The 22,030-nt window shown below is 31.9% G+C and overlaps 1 protein-coding gene across 2 annotated transcripts in view; it reads left to right on the top strand.

Moving 5' to 3' along the window:
- The first annotated feature begins 10,788 nt into the window (after positions 1 to 10,788).
- Positions 10,789 to 22,030, top strand: part of LOC118182559 (proton channel OtopLc-like) — an 87,299-nt gene continuing 76,057 nt past the window's right edge. The window contains exon 1 of one of the 2 annotated variants that reach the window (XM_085810011.1): positions 10,789 to 11,067. In XM_085810011.1, the coding sequence (XP_085666137.1) occupies positions 10,885 to 11,067 (183 nt within the window). In that variant the 5' untranslated portion in view covers positions 10,789 to 10,884. The remainder of the gene's footprint in view (positions 11,068 to 22,030) is intronic. The other variant, XM_085810013.1, reaches the window with a different exon arrangement.

The following is a 22,030-nucleotide window of genomic DNA, read 5'->3' as shown; positions in this document are numbered from 1 at the left end:
TATGCCGGAACCTACTGACAGATCACACTGATTGCAATCAATTGTTCCACCTATGTACAGTTGCTAATATGAAAAAGATACTTATGTCGTAGCGAGTGGAAACTAATATGTCTTCAAACAGGTAAAGCTCACCTGTTGGAACTGGTTCTTTGAGGAGCTATAGTTAATGCTGAGAGAACTGGGTTTTCAAAAGTCGTAGGAAATACGAGCAGGGCATTTTTATTAAATTTATAATACGTAATACACGAAATATTTAGAAAGAATGACTAATACTTCCTATTTCTTACCTCTCCCCTTTTCCCCCAACAAAGGAATGCAATATTCTGTTTATTTGGAAAATAAAGATCAAAATTGAAATCACGGAATTAAGAGATATTTTTAATACCTTAATCAAAGTTAATGAAAATGATTTTATGAATAAGGGAAGATAAAACAAATGCTATTCAGGATTGATTTGCTTCGATAGAATGTGACAAAGCACGCTAGGGCTATCTGTTTAAGGAAAGGGATTCCTTTGTGGAGAATTTTCTAACGGAAACTGGCTCGTTTACACGTTGCACATGGTGAAAACCACGAAAACATCCATGCAGTCAACTCTTTTGCCTAGAATCGAAACCACGTCGGAACTACCAGTGGTCAGGGATTTAATCGCTATGCCTCTGTTGCGCTAAATATTATTCAGGAATATCAGTTATAGAATTTAATATGCAATATAAAAAGTGGTAGCTCGAGGGAGGAGAACAAACATTGATTAAACAGAAGTGGAAAGAAGACTTCTTTAAGATAGAAAGTGATATGTTAGTCATGTAATTTTTGTGTAATAATTAATAAACTTTGAAAGCAATCTGTAGGAATAAAAATATAAGATATTCCTACCCTTTTAGCCTCTTAATAGCAAAATAAATAGTCCTTCATCCAAACGCAGCGCACATTCAAGCTGTTTCTGATAAATTTATTTATTTGAAGAACTGGTGAAAATGTGAAAAACACATATTCTGTATGCAAATGCTTATTCTAATGTATAAAATTTCAGCTATTACGCTTCAAGTTATGTAAATATACATAAATTTTTGTTTCTTTGAAAAAATCCTTTCAAATCTGATCCTAAATTAATGCAGAACAAAGCATAACATTTCATGAATCTCATGGCTTCTCTGTTAGCCTTTTTCGCATATGTAAACAATTCAAATTTTAATTTAAAGTTCCCCACAGGTATTATAAAAATTATCAAATATAATTCAAGAACTGAGAATCGTATTATTATGATTAAAACGATATAGCTATGCATATATTTATTATCATAATCGATATATATATATACAATATTTCTGTCTATATTTGTAATTCAAAAACATTTCAAATTTTAACTAAAAACGTTTAGTGTTAAGATATAGTATTAGCTGTTATTAGGAAATGTGAGAATAAATTTCGAAAGGAAAATTTTGCAGTAAGATGTCGTTTATGAACGACATTCAAAATTTGTTTTCCAAATAACATACTGAAAAGAAAAAGTACTAACATAAAATAATCCAAAATTCATTTAGTATCTATTTAGCTGTTTTTAACTTCTGTCATGCGTATATATTAACATAACATTGCTAAAATTATGTTTACCCCTTCATTACCTGTCTTCTCATAAACTGCAATACCATAGGTTTCTGTTACTATTATTGTCATCGTACTGACTTTGGTAAAATAGAAAGTGCAGACGTTTATCCTTAATTTATGCATATAACAGCTATAATGCAGGTTTGTGGATCTACAGTATAGTGTATAGTGGAACTTAAATAAGTAAACGAAGAGTTATTGTCGTGAAAAAATTTGTATAGCTTTAGTTACAAAAGGGAAATTTATGCATTATAATATTTTAAAATATTAATTTAATGTAAAAAGATAGACATAAATTTAAAATATTTTTTCCAATGGCGGGCACTAGCCATTATAAGCATTGGCCACTACTAAGGCCGAAAGCGGTGGTCACATTATTATGGAGGCACCTGACAGGTGGATCACCGTTGCCTTCCATGAAGTGAAAGATAATTTACATTCATGCCTTCTCCGGGATTCGAACCCCAGCTCTTCGGTACGACAGTTAGTCACTAACCAGCTTCCCATCTCGGAAGCGATTTTAAAATATAACACTACGAAAAAATTATATATACTGTCTATTAAAAATTATTAGTATTTGCATTATTCTACTAGATATAACATACTGTAAAAACAAAAAACAAACCTTTCCGACCATAAGAATAAGAAACATAAGAATTAATGTTTTAAATGAGATACTGTTAGCATGAAACACTGTTTTTTCAGTTTTAATCATCCATGACAGAAATTGCTTGAAATTATACTCTGTTATGTTTTCGTGGTGTTATTGCACGGAAACAACACAAATTTACCACACTCTTTAGATTAGAATTCCGTAATATTCTGCTAATTAAAATATGTACTTTTTATAGATGATCCGGCAGTATATTAGTTATCCAAGAATCGGTTAAAAATACAGCATTAGAAGTAAGTTTCGCTTCTCATATTAGAAGTTTTTCTCTAAATGGCAAAGCATATTTTTAGCAGTATCTACGTACATGACTCCTATGTCAGAAATTCCTAATATGTCACCTTTCTCTCGATCGAAAGGCTTGCTTAGCTGATATATTAGAAAAATAATAATTTATTTTATTTGTTATTAAAGTCATATGCAGGTTAAAGTTTTTTTCCTTAGGACGGGTTTTGAGCATAATTAAGGTCTTCATGCTGAAACCTGTCTCTATCTTACCTGTTCTTTTTCAGCTCTCGCTATCTCTTTAGCACACACAGACTCAAACATTCACACAAGCGCACGCAGGGAAGAGCGGGAGGGGGGGGGAAGAACGTTGCAAACACGTGTGGGTAAGAAATTTTTTCAAAGCAAATGGAATTAAACCAATATATTGTGACCAAAAAGTAATGCAACTTCAGATTAACAGCTGTATTTATTAAATCTGATCATAAACTTATATTTTCTTGCTAATACCTAGTTATGTATCATTTAAAGATATTTCAAATAAAAAAAAAAGGGTCTAGACTAAGGGTTCTCGGGGAATTTCAGGGGGGGGATGCGGATGGCCTTTTATATACCTGTTAAGTATTTAATGGAATATAAAAACTACTTTTATTCAAGTTTTGGTATTTATTAATATTTTCTGCACTTTTTCTTGTTTAACTTATAAAACATATTAAAAAATAACACAAATTTAGATTTTTATCTAAGCATTATAATGCACATCGATTTTTCAGGGGTGTATGAGGCAGAAAAGATTGAGAACTACTGGTCTAGACATCATAAGTTCAAACCAATAATTAAAAAAAAATGTATTTCCCTATCTGAAAGTATCCTATGTTTATGACAGTAATTATAGGTTTTGATTTGCTTTCTAAATGATTCACAGTTAATTAATATCTAATTTATTCGTGTTAAGATTTTGGCACCCACGTGACCTCAAAAGTTTGATCTGATTGACCCGTTACTTTTCCTCTGTATTAACTTCGGTGAGTCCAGTTGCCTAGTTTCTTGACCTAGAACTTTCTTTCACGAAAAAGTATATTATTTACATGATATTAATTTCCTTGAACTGTTTTTACTCGGCTCCAAACTGTTTTTACGTGCAGGCCATTGTCTTGCTAACGACAGAATATGTCAGAGCTCCTCTCTGCTGGTCTACAACTACCCGTTCCCAGGTAATTTCTTCCCTTTCTTCGAGATACTTTACTTATTATCCAATGTTTTCTTATGTCTTATCATAGGTATTTAACTCCGGTTTTCTACAATATTTGTCTGTTCAGTGTGATTTCGTCTTCTCTCGTTTTGGCCTACTTTTTATACTGAATCCAAGCATTATAATTTCTTCAAGATTTGAGATGCATAATCTTTCTCAACGTTAATGTCTATGTCATTCACATGGCACATTTTCCTTAAAATATAATTTGATATATATTTTGGAAATTTTTAATATGTTTTCAAGGATTTTCGAAAATTTGCTATTTCGAGCAACGTTTATAATGATAATCTTTCTTCTGAATTCTGTTTCACAAAAAGTGAGACTATGGAAATTTGAGAATCCGTTGTTTCAAGCAGTTAGGGAGGAAAGAATTATAGATGTGAATCCAGGATTTTGATACGGATTCATTTATATTAGATGTATAGTTTATTGATGCTTTATTTCGTAAGCTCCCAAGCTTTCGAAATAATTGAACAGATGGCTTACGGCTGAAGAATGTGGGGAAAATGTTGTATGCAGTTTAAAGTTTCAATCAGCTACCCGAGAAATTTAGCAGATTAGTTTAGAATACCAAATTTCTTGTTAGTGTAGTTTATTACTAAGAATCATCCGAATAATTATTCCCTATTAGATGTAACAATTATTTTTAACTGTAAGCTTATATTACTTTCTTGAGTATAAAGAACTATTGTGCCATGAATCTAAAGCAGCTCTAGCTCTCCATCATCATTATCTAATAAACTTCACTATCGAAGCAACAAATATGAAGGATAAGCACAGTTTGAATCCTTGCAAAAATGGTATTTTTAATCCATGTCATAAGGTCCAGGAAATGTTCTTAATATGTTTTTTAACTTGTTGCATTGTGCTCTATAGAATTTAACCTTTCTGAAATTGAATGAAGATGTTTTATATCAGGCGTTTGTACAATATTCACATTCACATTTCGTTAAGAGAACAGACATTCCTGTTGCAGTTAGCTTGGTTCTCTTTTACCTCCAGTACAACTGTTTTAACATAAATTTGCTTTTGTAACGTCCCTAACTCACATAAGAATAGAATGCATTAAATATAAAAAGTCGCCTCTAATATGATTGTTTTAACTAGTTATATAACAAACTTTCTATGTGTATAGTTTTCATTAAATCGTTCCATAAGTTCGCAAAATTGAAACAGGAAATCCGAAATATTGAATTTATTTATAATAAATATATACTATACTACTATTACACTATACTGCTAAATATATACTGCTGTTATCATAAACTGTGAGTGTATGTTATATTTTTAGCAAAGCGTTTACTTATTTCTCCGTTCATTACTGATTAGTAAAAATGTAACACAATGCACTTGGTTCATACCTTTTTCTTTGATCACTGTTAACACATCCAAATGGAATTGCAGTATATAATTTCATTTTTAAGACTAGTCTACGTTGCTATTTAACCTAATACTAAAGCCATTAAAAGGGTCCTGATTTTTTAGACTAATGTCGCGGTTTGAGACATTTTTTTTTAATCTAGTTTATATGTTGTAGGAGAATATGATTTTTTCCGATTTTCTTTACTAAAGTTTAGTAAATACATGACTTTTATCGAGAAACGTTCCCAAATTCGCTATTTTCTTAAAATACCAATGAAGTTCGTGATTCAAACTTGAACATTAATAGTACAATATCCGCAGCTTATTAAATTCACTAGTTAATAAAATAACCTATTTATCACGTTTAAATTTCCACGAACCAAGATAAATGCATATTAATTGATACAGAAACTACAGTTTAATGGAATTATTTTCGCCGTTTATAAAACTCAGATTGTCATAAGACTGATTCCTTCAAAGCCAAAATCTCCTACTCCACCAATGCTGCATGTGGTTCATCTATTCATCCGTTTAAAGAAAGTCTCAGAAAACTTCCTAATATTATTGTATAAACGCATTTTGAATACAAAGTAACTAATCTTTGTTAGCCTGAAGGAAAGGGGGAGAAAAGCATTGAGAAAATTATGACTCAAGGAAATGAAGTCTTTCTGCCGGCATGAAACATGAGTACTGAATATGGACTCGAGGAAATATTCCTTAATTTGCTGTACATATAACCTTATCGTAAATATTTAAGACTTAAAGAGAATGATGTTAAAGTATTATGATGCTTACGGTAAATGCAAATAAAGAGAGGTAAATACGGTAAATGCAAATAAGCCCAAAATTTCCGGAACAGCAACGTGTAATGTTGCTGTTCGGGTTGTTTAAGTCTTCGTGTAAACGAAGACTTAAAATTGATAAAAACGTAATAAAAAAATGTAAATTTCTCAAGGAAGGGCAAAAGGAATAGAGAATCGATAGATATTGGAACTGTTCTTCTAGAACAGTTTCAGTTTATGAGACTAAAAGGTGTCCCTATTTTCAGAGATCTCAAGCCCGAAAAAACTGTGGAACTGTCTAAAATGTTTAGGACACGATTTTGTTTCAGCTGGTGGATGGTTGACAAGACAAAAAGACAGTAAAAAAATTGTTTATTAGAAACTGGTTAGCGAGAAGCAAAATGTAGTTTTGGTAGTAGGCTGATAAATGGATAAAAATTTTACATTGGTTACTGAAGAAATGAGTCCCATCAATTTTATAATACAGATGAAACTGGTATGTTTTACAAAGCATTGCCAGCACATTAATATTTAACATCGTACATTAATATTTAAAAGTAAAACAGAAGCTGGATTTAAAAAATGAAGAAAGAAGTTATTATAGAATAACTTTCTTATACGGATGCAATAATTTGATTATTAGTATAAATTAGACACCATTGGCAACAGCAAAAAAACCTGAGTGTTGGAAAGAAATCAAGAATTTACATACCAAAAGAAAAAGCACTCATTGATGTCGGCTTGTATTTTTACAGATTTTCGTTTGGAATGGGACAGCAAATAGAAAAAATATAATATTATAGTACACATTCATCTCATGTCGTGCTAAAATAATTAAATTACTGCTTCTTTCAGCGAACATAATTTTTGAAATTAAACTTTTAGACCAGAGTGATGAAAGCTAAAAGGACACTGCATAAAAGATATTCTTCAACTAATGTGTGGGGGCTCGTCTATGAGAAACACCATTAGAAAGGTGCCTTAAATTTGGTTTAAGGGATTTTGAGAATTGGAAGGAGTTGTTTTGAGGATTGAAAGAAATCAGGGGAATGGTTGAGATAACATATGAAAAACTGACTGTAATATTTTAGAAAGCGTTAAAGGAATTCCAGGGCAGAAACTGACTGTATGCTAACCGTAAGTGATTTAAAAAAAACGCTACGAATTCTAAGAAAAACTCGAACTTTTAAAAAAGAAAGTAAAAGGTGATGGTTGGAATAACTATATAAATTAAACCAAAACTAGAAGTTTTATTAACTTAAAAGTGACATCGAAAAAGTATGACTGAAACAATACGAAACAAGTTCAAACTGATTATTGCTTTCCTAAAACTTAAAACTTCACTAGTTACGTAACTATAGAACATTTTTATTAAAAAAATATGACTAAAATTCAAAACTGAATAAATAGTTTAAATTTACATTTTTATTATAATATTACTTGTAGATAAATTTAGGGCTCATATCACAATTTGTTGTAATAAATTTCAGACTATTAAATTCAGCTGTAATAAACTCAAATATGTTTGGAACGGGTGTAATTTTAATAAACGGTGCGCACAATGCTTGCTTAACTAACTAGTTGTCATACCGATTACACTTTGAACTTTATTTTTATCTCCCCGACTATCTTTATTATTCTGAATAAGCAATTTATCATCTGAGAAATATTAATAAAGAGAATGCCTTTTAAAATGATAACAAACACTGTTACATTACTGTAACATTTTTATAACAGATATTTCAGGAGAAAGTGGGGTTTTCGCAAAATTCTGACTTTCACTAGTAGTTTAATCAGAGTACTTACATAGCAAAGTGCACACAAAAAAACACAGACGTGTTTTTTGATTCTTCCAAAGAAGGTAGGATAGATAACTAATAGTTTTAACTGAAAATGTAAGATAGAAAGATTGGTCACGGTATTTTTAGGATATCTGTTTAAAGTTTGTATTGTTTACTAATTTTAATCTTGTTTGAAAAGATTTTTTTCGTAGAGGAAATGAGAAATATGTAGTCATATTATATAACCTAAAAAATTCAGTTTAAATTGAATAGTGCTTTCTTGAATAACCAGAAAACTTGAGGGTATTCTTTAGATCCCTTAGTAGGTCCCTGATTAAGGCATAGCATGCAAGGTCTACCAACCTATCTTAGAGGAGTTCTTAAAGGAATGCAGAATAGTCAAATTTCGTGGTGAAATACAGTCAAACGTGAGCAGTCCAATACTATGAAATACATGAAAACACAATGTAAACTATGTATAATTTCATTAATTGTGTTCATTTAGCTTCAAGTGAAAATAATATTCTAAAGTATATTTGTGTTATATTAGCTCAAAGTCCTTCAGACTTTATTACCCTGCCAAGCCTCTTCAAACTTTATTAGACTTCCAAGCGAGTTATCGCTTCGACTGTAAATGTAGAACAAAGACTTATGAAGGATTTAAATACTAAATCTTTTTATTTAAGCTGAAATTTAATATATGGCACAACTTGTGCATACAATCAAAACTCCACAACTTACGGGTATTAAAATAATATAAATTTGAATTTACAACTTAAAAAGTGATTTTTATGTTCAAAGGAATCAAATTTGGCACAAACTTCAACGGTGAGATTTAACTTCGGCTAGCAAACAGCTTAAAGCAGCATTTCCCAAAATGTGGGTCGCGACCCGGCACCGGGTCGCAGAAAAATTCAGCTGGATCGTGGCAAAAATTGTAAAAACACAAAAAATCTATAACATTTTGCTCTAAATTTAATATTTTTCGAAACGTTTTCAAGTATTGCTGGTGGCAACCCTTTACCACCGTTTCAATTCGGATGCTCCGATTGGCTCATTTCGATTCGTCATTCAGTGCCTTCTCCGGTACATGCGCCCGTAAACCCACGTGTATCAAAACAAGGTTATGTTTGAATTTTTGTTACCTATTTTATTGGACAATAGTTATTATTACTTACTATTAATAGCAACTTCATATTGGTAAGTAATAAAAATACTTTTCTTATAAATCATTAATAAACAAATTCTTTTTATTAAAGCTTTCAGCCTTTTTTTTAAATGGATAAATGGTTAATCAAGAAAACCACAGATTGGAATGATGATGATCAACCAAGCACGAGCAAAGCTGAACATCATGATCGTGAAGAAACTGTGCCTGAAGCACCTAAAGCAGATATATAGCGCCAAAATAACAAGCGTAAAACTACTTGGACTCGCAACCATTGTGAGGAATATTTACGCTTTGGGTTCATTGCCGAAGGCAGTCAAAATAATTTGCTACTATGTGTTATTTGCAATGAGCAACCTTCAAACGAGAGTATGAAACCGTCAAAGTTGAAACGGCATTTAAACACACTCCATTCTGAGTACTCTGATAAGCCAATTAACTTTTTTACTGATAAGAAAAATGAATTGATTGCTGCTCAAAAAAAAAAACAAAAACAAAAAAAAAATTAAAAATACACTCTTACCTCACCAGTCAAATAAAACCTCATCTTTTTTGAAATTTCCAAATTAATAGCTGAAACTGGGTATCCTCATAAGTGCTGGAGAAAAATTAATACTTCCCGCTTTGAAAATTGTCGCAAATAATTTATGCGAAATAGAGGGAAAATGTTTATTTTTGGCGATACCATTATCAAATAATACAGTTAAACGGAGAATTGATGATTGCGGGAAACAATTAAAGAACTAGTTGCTCAAGTAAAAAAGAGCAAGTTTTCTCCCTTGCAAATAGATGAAAGCACGGATATCGAGGATAATGCAAATCTAATGTGCTTTATCAGATATGTTGACGAAGACACCATACAAGAAAATTTTTTGTTTTGTAAAAGGCTGCCGACAAGAACAACCTCAGATGAAATTTTTAAGGATAACAATGATTTTGTCACTCTGTCTCTAAATCATTCAAAACCCTCGCTTTAAACAGACGTAAATCATCTGCATCCTAGCCTGGGCTAACGAAGGGAGAAGTTACATTATAGATCAAATTCATAGAAATGGGTTAACATAAAATAATTTATAATGTGATTACAACGGGGAACAAAAAAAATTGGGATATAATATTAGAATTTATATTACATTCTTTCGGCCGTGCTCTCAATTATCAGATTACTTTTCATTAATTCAGTAATAGTTTTTGGTTCATCTGAAAGAAGCAGAAACCTTTCTTACTGGTGAAAAATTTCAGTCTTTCTGGAAAATTAAAATAACAAAGCGCATTTTAGAAGCAAATATCATTAAATACTGCTTGGTATTTTTCGAAATGCACAATTTTTAAGTAACTGTCCACTGTATTCGACATGATATGAGAAACTAACAAGGAACCATTGACTCGTGTTTTGGCTTTGTTTTGGTATCTAGAAAGAACTCTTGAAGCGTCTTTGAAAACTTGCTTCACCTTAAAAGGTATTTTCCTCCTTTCTTTAATCTTATATAACAAAGAAGAAAGGAAAATAATGACTATAAACTGGGCTTAAGTAAATTTGGAAATAAATTAATACTGAAATCGGACTTATTAAGTTCTAAAATTTAATGCATTTAGTTGTTTTGATTTATGTTATCAGAAAAGATTCATAAAAATTGCTACTTTTATATTATTAAATTTCTTTAAAGGAATGGTAAGATTCTTCTAAATAAAACTGTAAAATAACTCTTCAAGCCTTTTAAACAGATAATTGCATAAAAATATGAGTAAGACTTTTATGCTTCTTACTGAAAAACGTTCAGAATATAGGTAAGTGGTCAGGACAATCCTAATAAATAAGAGATGGTAAAAAACAATCATAAGCACATATTTCACTTCGCTTCCACTGCACGAATTACCACGATCAACATAATTTTCCTTCGAACTTTTGCATATATCGTGCCCTTACGTTTGGCTTGCCCGCGCCCATCCCTGTCGCACCTGTGCCACTGAGTCAACAATTCCAACTGGCAGAGGATGACTCCAATATCCTTATTTTGCGTAATATCGCAAGTATGGAGTTTCCGAGGGAGTTTTCACGAAGAAAATGGTCTGAAACAGATTCTATAACTAGTAGCATGATGTCCCTAGGAGATGATAAGGAGGTTCCCCGATTTCTGTTTACCACTGAAGATGGCTTGCATCAATTGATACAACTGGACGACATTGCTGAATCATATGACAACGCAAAAGAAAGGGTAAGGCATATTTTTATTGCTTGAACGCATATTTCATTTATAATAATTGAATGAAGTATAAATAAATGTAGTGTTGAAAACAAGAGAAAATATTTTCCATAAGTTATGAACTTTCATTGTATAAAATTATAGGCATTAATAAACGTCATTTAAAATTTATTATTATATAGGAATTGACGAACTTAGTGCGTCATTTAGTACTATCTCTTCAATAGACTGATTTCGCTTGTACAAGCATAGAAATATGTGTATATTCCTATGTACAAATATGTGTATACACATTCATAAAAATGTCATGACCATTTCAGTATTTCTCTTTTTATTTCCATCTTTTTTCTCGTCCTGTAGTTAATACCGAACATATTGTAGGAGACCTCATTTATAAAATCTATAGCTACAGCCTTTATAAGAAGTAAATATATTATTAAACTTCCTCATGAAGTTAGATCTTGTAAAAACTAATCGTTGTTGAGGAAAACGTGTTTAAATTTCTGAATTATTTTATATTGTAACCTTAATTTTACCTAAACTTCCAACAATAGGAATTTTAAGTAAAATTTAAAGTAAGCAATTTACGTTTAGTTTAATGAAAACTTTACTCCGAATATATTTTCATAAATTCATTATGCTCCTTCAGTTTTCCACACTTTGCAAAATATTTAAAAGTATTTTGCAATTAAACATCTCCGATTGTTTACTTATATTCAATTTCCCAAACTGTGTTAATGATTAAGGTAAAATAACACGTCAAACAAGTATTAATTTAGAAATGACTTAATTAATTAAGTCAAACAACTAAAATCATCTCGTTCATTTGCACTTTGGCAGCTGATCGGTAAAACCATCGAAACTAGTCCTGTGAAAATTTGCAAATATAAAGCTGATTTTTGTTGTTTGACTTCTAAATTAATATATGTTAATGATTGTTTAGGGTTCCAAAAAACACACTCTTATTTTAAAGGAAACATATTTTTATTAATTATCAGTTTTGGAGAAAAATACTCTTATAAGATGAAGATAAAAATCCTATATAAGTTAGTAGCTGTTCAAAAAATGAAGAAGAAAGTAGAATATATGCTTTTATTCTAAAATTATAAGCTTTTTGTATTTTAGATTACGATATTTGGCGTTTCCTTCACTGATCTGTAATTTTATTTAACTAGGAAGGCTACGAAACGATAGTATAACTAAGAGCTTCATAAAGCAACTTTTTAATGTGAAACTAACCCTGAATAACAATTTTAAACATGCTAAAATCCTTTTCGATTTTACTTATGACGTCTAACATAGTTTCTGCGTTGTATGTCATGGATGACATAAAGCAAATATTATGTTAGGCGTCACAAATGGTAGACAAATATTAGATTAGGATGCTGGAAATATTAGGCTTCTGTATTTACTTGTCCATATAATCTCTATATTTTATGATTGGTTTAACCTGTGTATTCATTTAAAAGAGAGCTAACGAATAAGATTCGAATGTTTAGTAGAACAACGTAATCATACGTTTACGCATGATCAGTAGCATCATAGATTGTTGAAATGAATTATTGAATTCCTTTCGTTGCAAACTGTAAGCTAATCTAATTAAAACGAGCTTTAAAATAAAGGTAACATAATAAGTCTTTTTTAGGTCATCTTTGTCATGACTATTATATCAGGTTTGTTCATTACTAAAATTTCTTATTCAAAATCAAAAATATCAATTCATTAAGCAATACCACTTTTCCCTGTGCCTGGAAATAAGAAAAAGCACAAGATTATTTGATAATAAACAAAAAAAATATTATATATATATTAAAACAATAAAAAGACAAAAAAATTTATTTATTTTCCTTCAGCATATCAAAACAGCCGAACTAAAAGGGTCTCCATCACAAAACATAAAAAAAGGAAAACAATTGCTATTTTTACATTTTGATAAAATCTAAACCACACTTTTTTTATGGCTATCAGTGTTTAGTTAGAATTAAAAACTGCATTTTTCTGTTATTGTTGTAATATTACGAAAAATTAAAAGTGTATCTTAACCTGACGGGAAATCTTCAAATGAGTAACGATCGAAGCTATTTTGAAGTAAATTGAAATACTTCAAATAATTTTGTGATATTGAAAAGATATGATAATGCTATAAGGTATTTCTCCCACTTCCCTAGCGTGCTTTCGTGGTGTAACGGTAGCACTCTGGGCCGGTATTTCAGAGGTCCGTGGTTCGATTCCCGGCGAAGGCGGTTGCACATTTTTCATCTTTTCTGCTTCCAAAAAATCCTAATGACTTTACAAGTGGCGCCGAACTAAAAGGGTTGTGAATGATGATTCTCCACACCCAGGATTTGGCGACTAGGTCCCCTAAAACCCTAGTCACCCTTTAAAAAGGGGAGTATATAGGGTATTTCTCCCACTTTTCTAGTGCCTTCGTGGTGTAGTGGTTCAGCACGCTGGGCCGGTATTCCAGAGGTCCGTGGTTCGATTCCCGGCGAAGGCGGTTGCTAATTTTTCATCTCTCTGGCTTCCAAAAAAAATCCTAATGCCTCTACAATGCTAGGTATTATACACCTTCCAATAGTTATTTAAGATATTTCACGCTTTAAGATTCAGCATTCCGTTTTATGAAATGCTCTTTTTATTCAGTTATTATTGCCCTAAATTTCATTTTAACTAATTTTATAAGCAGAAAGGATCACTGAACGTTTCTAGACAAAACATTTCCAAAAAAGAGCATGGCATATACACTTTGGATGGGAACATTTTATTACTAAGAGCTAGTATTAAGTTGTAACTGTTCAACATAGTTTCATGTATAAATCATAAAATTTAGTTTCGCTATATAAAAACATTAAATTTTTATATATGGCTTTATATTAAAAAGTAGCATAGCATTATAATTTCAGCTCATCTAAAGTTTAAAACGCATGTATTATAAGCGTACCACTGCGTGCCTATTTTAAGAGAATAAACGTCAGCTCCGAAAAGCATTTAAATTTGCTCTTTCGCATTTTAAATTTAAATTATTCACAGATGACCTTTCCTTCGTAGAAAAGCCTTGAAAAGAATGGTCTACGTGCCCGATAAGCATCTCAGTACGGCAAATCATATTTTCCATTTGTCTGCATGCGTAATCATCTTGATTCATTCCGTTTCTGTACGTTATCATTTTCCGATTTGATACGCAGAAAAACGAGCAACATAAAAACACGATTTGCTATCTTTTCCGATTGAGATACACAATTTTATAAAGATAAAAAGGTTTTTAAAAATTATTCTAAAGATAAATTATCTTCAGTCGTTTCATGCGTTATGTAAATATGCTTCCTTATCATTTTTAAAATTCGCATAAATATTCACTAATATAATATATCATGAAGAACAGTGTACCAGATTTTAATTCAAAATACGGCAGTAGTTATTAAAGTCGATAAATATATACTTAAAATATTTCTCAACTTTAAATATTGCATAATTAGGTATTTTTTATTATTCCATACATTACTGCATTTTAATTCGAAAGAATTTACTTCAATCAAACAATCATGTCACTTAATTCTATCCATAAATTTTTAATAGATCTCCATAGAGACTTTAGAAAACGTTGCCTTCACTTTGATAGTTTAATTTTCGACGAATTGTTTCAAGGATGTTTGCCACTGCCTAGCAACAAATAATTGCTTATCTAATTTTTAAATAAAACCTTTGTTAGAAAAGATAAAATAACTTAATGCATTCTGCTTTCCTAACTGAAAGCGATGTTTTCAAATGAAAGCAAATACCTCAGTTTCAATCTTTGAAATACATGGAATTAATTTTTAGTGAATAGCTGAGTTGATGGAACTAAAATGTAGAACATTTAGATCTAGTATATTCACTATATTCTGTTAACGTTTTTATACCGGTAGAGAAGAACTGCAGTCTGATTTAATTCATGTTCTGACTTGATAGCTGAAAAGTATTAACCGTACGTGTAGATGGTGCGTATACAAAATTTTAATTAAATAACTTTACCATAAGAGAAAGGCTTACTCATGCTTAACGTATGATAAGTAAACTAAATAGGAACTTTAAACCTTCGACAATATTTGTAATCGAAAGCTACGAAAAAACACCATTGGGAAACCGTGCAAAACATTTCGCTGTCTAATAAACACACAGTGGTTTGGAATCTGATCTTTACTATTTAAATATAATTTAAAAATAAATAGTTGTTAAGGCCATTCGGTCTGTACTTTTTTACAGAACTGCACAAATGTCGCTACTACAGCTCAAGGTTCGCAGTATTTCAACAGAGTTTTCATGCGTAAGACGTGATTTACATCACTAAGTACAAATAATTACTCTCTTTCATATTTCAAAAACCGGTTATAGCAGTTGCTGCTGTTGAGCTCTTCATCCTTTTAATAGCAAAACTGAAAGAGCAGAAGTAAACTGTGATCATTTAATTCATTCGTACGTAAATTTCTTCTTAGAATCCTTTTCATGCCTGGTATAAGTATTAGTAACCATAATCGCTTTCAGTAGGACAGATACGCGTCCTTCACTGGTAGGATATATTTGGACATACTGGAAAGCTGACTGATGCCGAAGTTGAATGGAAACAACAACGACTGCATCATTCAACAAAGCAGTTGCCTGAAAGGGTGAGGAGACAACGTGTTAATACCTTGACCACCCAATCTTCGGATTTAATCCCAAGTGACGTTTTCTTGTGGGGGTTAATTGTGATATCTAAATTAATTATTTTAAATTATTTGTATTCTAAACTTATTTGGGATGAACAGAAGTATGTTTGATATTGCCAGATGAAAAAATTATATCGGTGTAAGAATCCATCACCTCTTGAAAAAGTGTAGGTCTAACAGAGATAAAACAGCTTTATCACAATTGTATTCATAAATTTTATTTATGCATTTTTTATATTTGCTTAATTATGCTTTTCCTACTTAGTCAAAAGCTAATTCTTAACTTAAATTACATTATTGTTTCTGATTAGTATTTTTAATGGTTTGATTAACTTTCAACTTTTAAATTCACTCCCTGCCTGTCTATCTGTAATTTAATTAGTTACATGTTCTTCCTCGTATTATTATCATTGTATATATATCACATAAAGTGAAAAGTATCAAAAGTGCTATTTAAAAGGATAATTTTTTATTTGACAATAAACCTTTTATTTCCTTATTTGAACGACATTTTTATCTGTGCTTTCAAGAAATATAATTATCCTATTATTAGTGACACTGGAAAGAAAATACCACTAAAATGTTCTCTACACAATACACACAAAATCAAATAAAATAAAAATAAAGCATGCATAAAATGTCACAAAAAAGCCATTGTATTTAAATTTATCCATAACATTAAATTCGAGACCCTCAAAATTACAAAACTGGATTAAAGCATGATCGATAACGACATATCACATGATAAAGTAGGTGAAAAAAGAATTTACCTAAATTGAAGGAAAGGAAATCACATTAAAAAAAGGTAGCTGTTCTGAATGTAAACAGTTCTGCTCTCGTATTTTGGCCATTGGTCAATGAGACCAAAAGAAGATACTGCATAAGTTTAAAAAAAATGTTTGAAAAAGAAAACTCGTTGCGAAAGCTTAATACTAAACAGAAAATGAATTATAGAATAAAATATTTCTACGTAATTTTTAAAGGCAAAAATAAGGGTAAAACAAGTAAGAATTTTGAAGAGTGCAGAAAAGAATTAAGCACAGAAATATTAAAATATAATGTCCAGTCATATATTTTTCCACTAAAGGCTGAATAACCCCCCCCCCCCCCACAAAAAAGTCCTTAAACAATCAAAACAAAGAGTAGAAACTTTTATCAGTAGAGTAGCACCTAACAAACGTACATAAAGTGGAACAATATGATTTCACAACTTCGATTCATGTATTTACAAAGCAAAGCCGATGATTCTGATATCCCAGTTTAACACATTTGTCGTTACATTAAGCAAGGACAAAACAATGAACATATTATAGGACTAGCATATGACAGATTAAGAAATAAGATATCTTAAACAAAATATCAAACAGGTATGCCTTGATAAAAGAAAAAAAAAGTTGCGCATATTACATATTATAGTAGTATAAGCCATATAAAAATATCTTTTTTAAGTAAAGCTGCGGACTAAACACAGAAAAGAATAATACAAAAATGTGTGATAAGAATTCTGAATGGTCTTTGTCTCAAAGATGAATCTGAATAAATATTTTGATTAAAATTAGGCAATAAAATATCAACCCTGTTTTGGAGTAGATTTTGAATGAAATGCTATCCATTTCGAGGGCAATTCGAAACCAATAGAATTTTATTCAAAATCTATTCCGAAACAAGGCAACCTAATTTCAAATTTTACTGTGGCGTGTTTCTGTTTCATTTGAATGTTTTGCTGTTTAATTATTAAAATGATTACGGAAGGCCTGATTAAAAAATTGGCTTATTCTCTGAGCTACACACGAGGAAAACCTGAACTTCACCACGAATCGAACCTAGGGAGAAAATACAAGTGTTCAAAAGCGGGTTTAGGGTTGCCATAAAATGACAAGGAAAGGCAGGGTTACCAGAGTTGGAGCGAAATCGCCCATTTGGCGACAAAATTGGCGATATGCCCTAGACGGAGCGAGAACATTCTGGAAAGAATTCTTACCGGTTTGTCCCAGAATGTTCTCGAAGGCAGGTCAAAAGTTATATAAACCCTACCTGTACGCGAAGTAGCAATTTATCGCGGAGTTTTATCGTGAAGCGTATCTTGAGTACGTTGAGTTCAATAGTTATGTCTTGAGCTCCGAGAGCGATCAACCGAGTCGGGAGCTGTACTTTAGTGCTTTGATGTGAAGTTGTCTTTACCGTTGTAGCATTAAGTCTGTGTTTCTGATTGTTTCAGCGTGTTTGTCGTAGTTTTCGACGGCTGTAAACGTGTCTTTGGAACTCTCCTGATTAATACTGACGAATAAATTGTGTTTTGATTCTTCGTCAAGTGTTGTTATCAATCACTCCAAATCCACAAACCCGTAGAAAAAAGAACGCAACAATATTTACGACAGCCATGAAATTTATTTTATTGTTGCTATGTGTACGATTCCGAATGGTTGCCTTTGCATTATTGAAAATGGCGCCATGAAAATGACAGGTGTCTCTTAATAAGCAAACTCTTTTGTGATTTACGAGGATTTCTCTTAGATGAATACGTTGCTCCAGTGTGACTGCTTATTTTCTTTATACGATCATTACAACAACACATTTTTATAATGTATAAACAAAGTTACCTTTACTTGATTTGGTTTGTCAATGTTTCTATACGCATATGCATTATTAGAGTGTGAGAAAAAAATACGTTTAAAAATTTGGTAACTTTATTGATCAAATGTGAATTGTATCAAATTTTGCACATTCTAAGATTCATTTTTGTGTTATCGTATTACATATAATGTGTTACTATAAAATGACTTAACACTTAATAAAGAAGTGAGGATCTAACATCAAAAACTGAACAAAGCACTTATCCTCAAACCCGCTAATTAATAATGCAAATAATGCTGCTTCTAAGGGCACAAATTAGACCTGAAAACGGACGTTCAAAACGTTTGAAAAGCTTCATCAGGCCCAAGAAGATATACTTTACCAAGGATCCAGGTTTCATGTTATTTTGATACCCAGAGGTGAATCTAACAGGGAACATCAGTTAATGTGCTAACCAGTAGCAGAGTGTATCAGGTCGCTTTTGTTTCTCGGCGAACGGGTTGGCTGCATTACGGTTTCGCGGTCTTTTCGGTTGTAACATCAATACTACTCAGTTTCTCTTCGAACGTTGTCCACGGGTGCATATTTGCTTTCTCTATGATCTGCTAATCAACAGCATTTCAGTTAACTCATTAATTGATTACAGTAGCTCTACTTCTTTTTGTTTTTTGATTGGGGGAAAAAATCAACGCATATTCACGCTACGCAAAGGTAAAACTATAAAAACCTTGTGCAGCCAGACCGTTTGCCAGAAATCGAACTCAAATCAAATTACCAGTATCTAGCTATTATATCCACTCGGTCAATGGTGTGCTGAAAAGAAGAATGCTTCGGTCGTTCCAACATTCTTAGGGCTGGAAGTTAGCTTTACTAAAATTACAGGATTTTTAATGTCACTATGACATCACATTTTTTTTAAAGGAAGAAATTTTGCATCAAGCCAAGGTTCCTTCAGAATTTTTTTTCAATATTATCAGTATGGTGATGATATAAGACTCATATCTGATGGAATTGCTCAACAAAAAATAATCTAAATATAGTGCGTGTTATCTAAGTACAATTATCTAAAAAGAATGCATGCGTATCTTATCGACAGAAAAAAAATAATCTTATTCAAAAACAATAATTTGTTTTTCTGTTATTGTTGATTCTATCAATGACATCATAAAATGAGATGAATTTGGTATTGTTACAAGATACACAGCAATAATTAAAAAGAAAAAATAACAGGTATACAAAAGCAAAGGAATCATTTACTGGAATTTATACATACGATAAGACATCAAGCTGACAGAATTATCATTAGCATGCTAATCGCTCAAAAAATAAGAAATTATGCTTAGAAAAGGATTGTGGGATACTCTATGATGATTCGGCAAACATGAATGACGTCTGTGGAGAATTGAAAGCTAAACTTTTAGACAGAATGCCAAATGAATAAAGTGTAAACTGCATGTTGATGATTACAATTAAGTTCGAACAGCTCGAAGAATATATGAGCGCGGTTGATTTGAGTTCTTAGAATTACTGCTTTTCACCCTTTTTATCCTGCAAAGTGATAAATGACTGGAAGTATTGATAGAAAAAAATTAGAAGAGTAAAGGAATAAAAATAAAGCAAAATAAAAAACTCCCATTGATACACGATGTCTTACATGATGATCTGGTGAGAAAGATACTTTATTTTCACTGCAGTTCTATATTTTGGAAATTTTTAAAACATTATGAAAAGTAACCTTGGAGTTCGGTAATAACTAACGAAATAAATGCAAATTAGCAGATATTAATATCATTTAGAGGGTTTATTTTAAAGACTTCTTAGAAGGCGAACTATTTAATTCAATAAACATTATGTTAGAAGTTCTTCAGAAAGAAAATATGAATATTTAGATGGCTTCAGATAGAAAACACTAGGAAAGTTTATTAAGATTACGAAACACTTTTACCCAAATTATTCCCAAAGCTTCAAGTTAACATGTACAAAGTTGTTGTACGTAGTGTGAGTAGTTTTGCTAGGTGGTAAGGTCTTTTGATTAGAATAATATATTTGTTTTTACCATGCATTTTGTCGAATACGTTATGTTTTTCCATCAGCTTTATGTCTACAATTATTTATAGCTTTACAAATCACCAATAATACATATGACAGTATTCGATAGTATTCGTGACGGTATTCGACAAAACGCACGGTAGAATGACTCGCGTTTAAAGAAAATAAGAACTAATTCAGAAATAACTCCTTTTTCAAAAAACAGGAAATTTAAAAGATATTTTGGTAAACTTTCTGAAGATGGATATAATGATAAATCCAGATAGTTATTTTCAAGCCAAAGTTTCTTGCTCATCTTTGGACAAAATTTTGAATCACATTCATAAGCGTTTCTGAGAATTAAAGGAAATCAGTAAACACGTTTATCTTAAACTTCCTAAGCGTTTTTTCTCTTAAATTGAAAATTAATTGCTAACTAAAACTATTCTAGAAAAATATAATACTTATTTTGCAATGCAGCTTAGTTTGCAGTTATGTACATTAACGTAAACTATTTAGAAATGAAATTGCTACCCGTGAAATGTCATCCTTTAACGAAAATTTGATAATGATTTTTTTTAACTATTATCTGACTGAAGCAAGATCCCTGAGGAATTTTTTCCGATATTATAAGAACTAGAGTACTGGGAGAGAAACCTATTAAATTTGTCTGCACGCTCAGCGGGTAATTGAGAAGTCCGTGGCGAAGGCGTTGCTAATTTTTCATCTTTCCTGCTTCCAAAACACCTAATGTCTCTACAGTGGCGCCGAACTAAAAGGGTGCTGGATGATGATTGTCCTTTGTAAGTGGGGCTCTTTTTGGGGGTGTTCAGCCCTCATAGTTCCCGCATGGAGGTAGGTCGTACCTCCATGAGTTCCCGTGACGGGGACTGACGACGCAAGGTAAGGCACCGAATGACAAATCGATGCTGAGGAAGTGGTGCCCCAAGGCAAAGACGACTTAGCGATTTTTATTTGTATTAAGACTTTCGTCCTTACTGAGACTTAGTATAAAGCCGGGCTGGGACTGTGGGGCCTGTGCCGCCACTAATGAGTCCCTTCTGGAGCCCGTTTCATTCAACTCTCCAAGGAAATTCCGGGACTGAGGTTCGGTCTCCAGCGCACTTTCCTCACCCAGGATTTGGCGATTAGGTCCCCTAAAAACCCCAGTCGCCTTTAAAAGTGGGAAGTATATAAGGTATTTCTCCCGCCTTTTTAGAGAGCCTTCGTGGTGTAGTGGTCAACACGCTGGGAGCGTATTCCAAAGGTCCTCGGTTCGATTCCCGGCAAAGGCGTTGGTAATTTTTCATCTTTCCTGTTTCCAAAATACCTAATGTCTCTATAATATGATCACGCAAATGAAACAGAAATGTTTTTTAAAACGAATAAATATTCTTCTTACTCTTAGCAGTTCAATTAAATATTGAGTTTTTCATATAATCACACACCGTTTAAAGGATTTTATATTTTACATTTGACAGGTCCCAGCTTACAAAGATTGATAAATATAAAATTACCTGTAGGAACTGCTAGAGAACTGATAATGTTATTCAGGGTTCTTCTAATTTTGAATTGTGCTTTGAGTCATTCGTTTTTACATGTAACTGTTGATACTGGATTCCAGTAGCCCAAGACATATTTGTGGGTAGAAGCCCACAATTTACCCACAAGGGATACCTACTCTTATT

Source organism: Stegodyphus dumicola, chromosome X2, assembly GCF_044657685.1.
Source record: "Stegodyphus dumicola isolate Sdum_Otavi_A_Nest chromosome X2, ASM4465768v1".
In the NCBI taxonomy this organism is placed as follows: domain Eukaryota; kingdom Metazoa; phylum Arthropoda; class Arachnida; order Araneae; family Eresidae; genus Stegodyphus; species Stegodyphus dumicola.
This window is presented reverse-complemented; position numbering and strand designations above follow the sequence as displayed.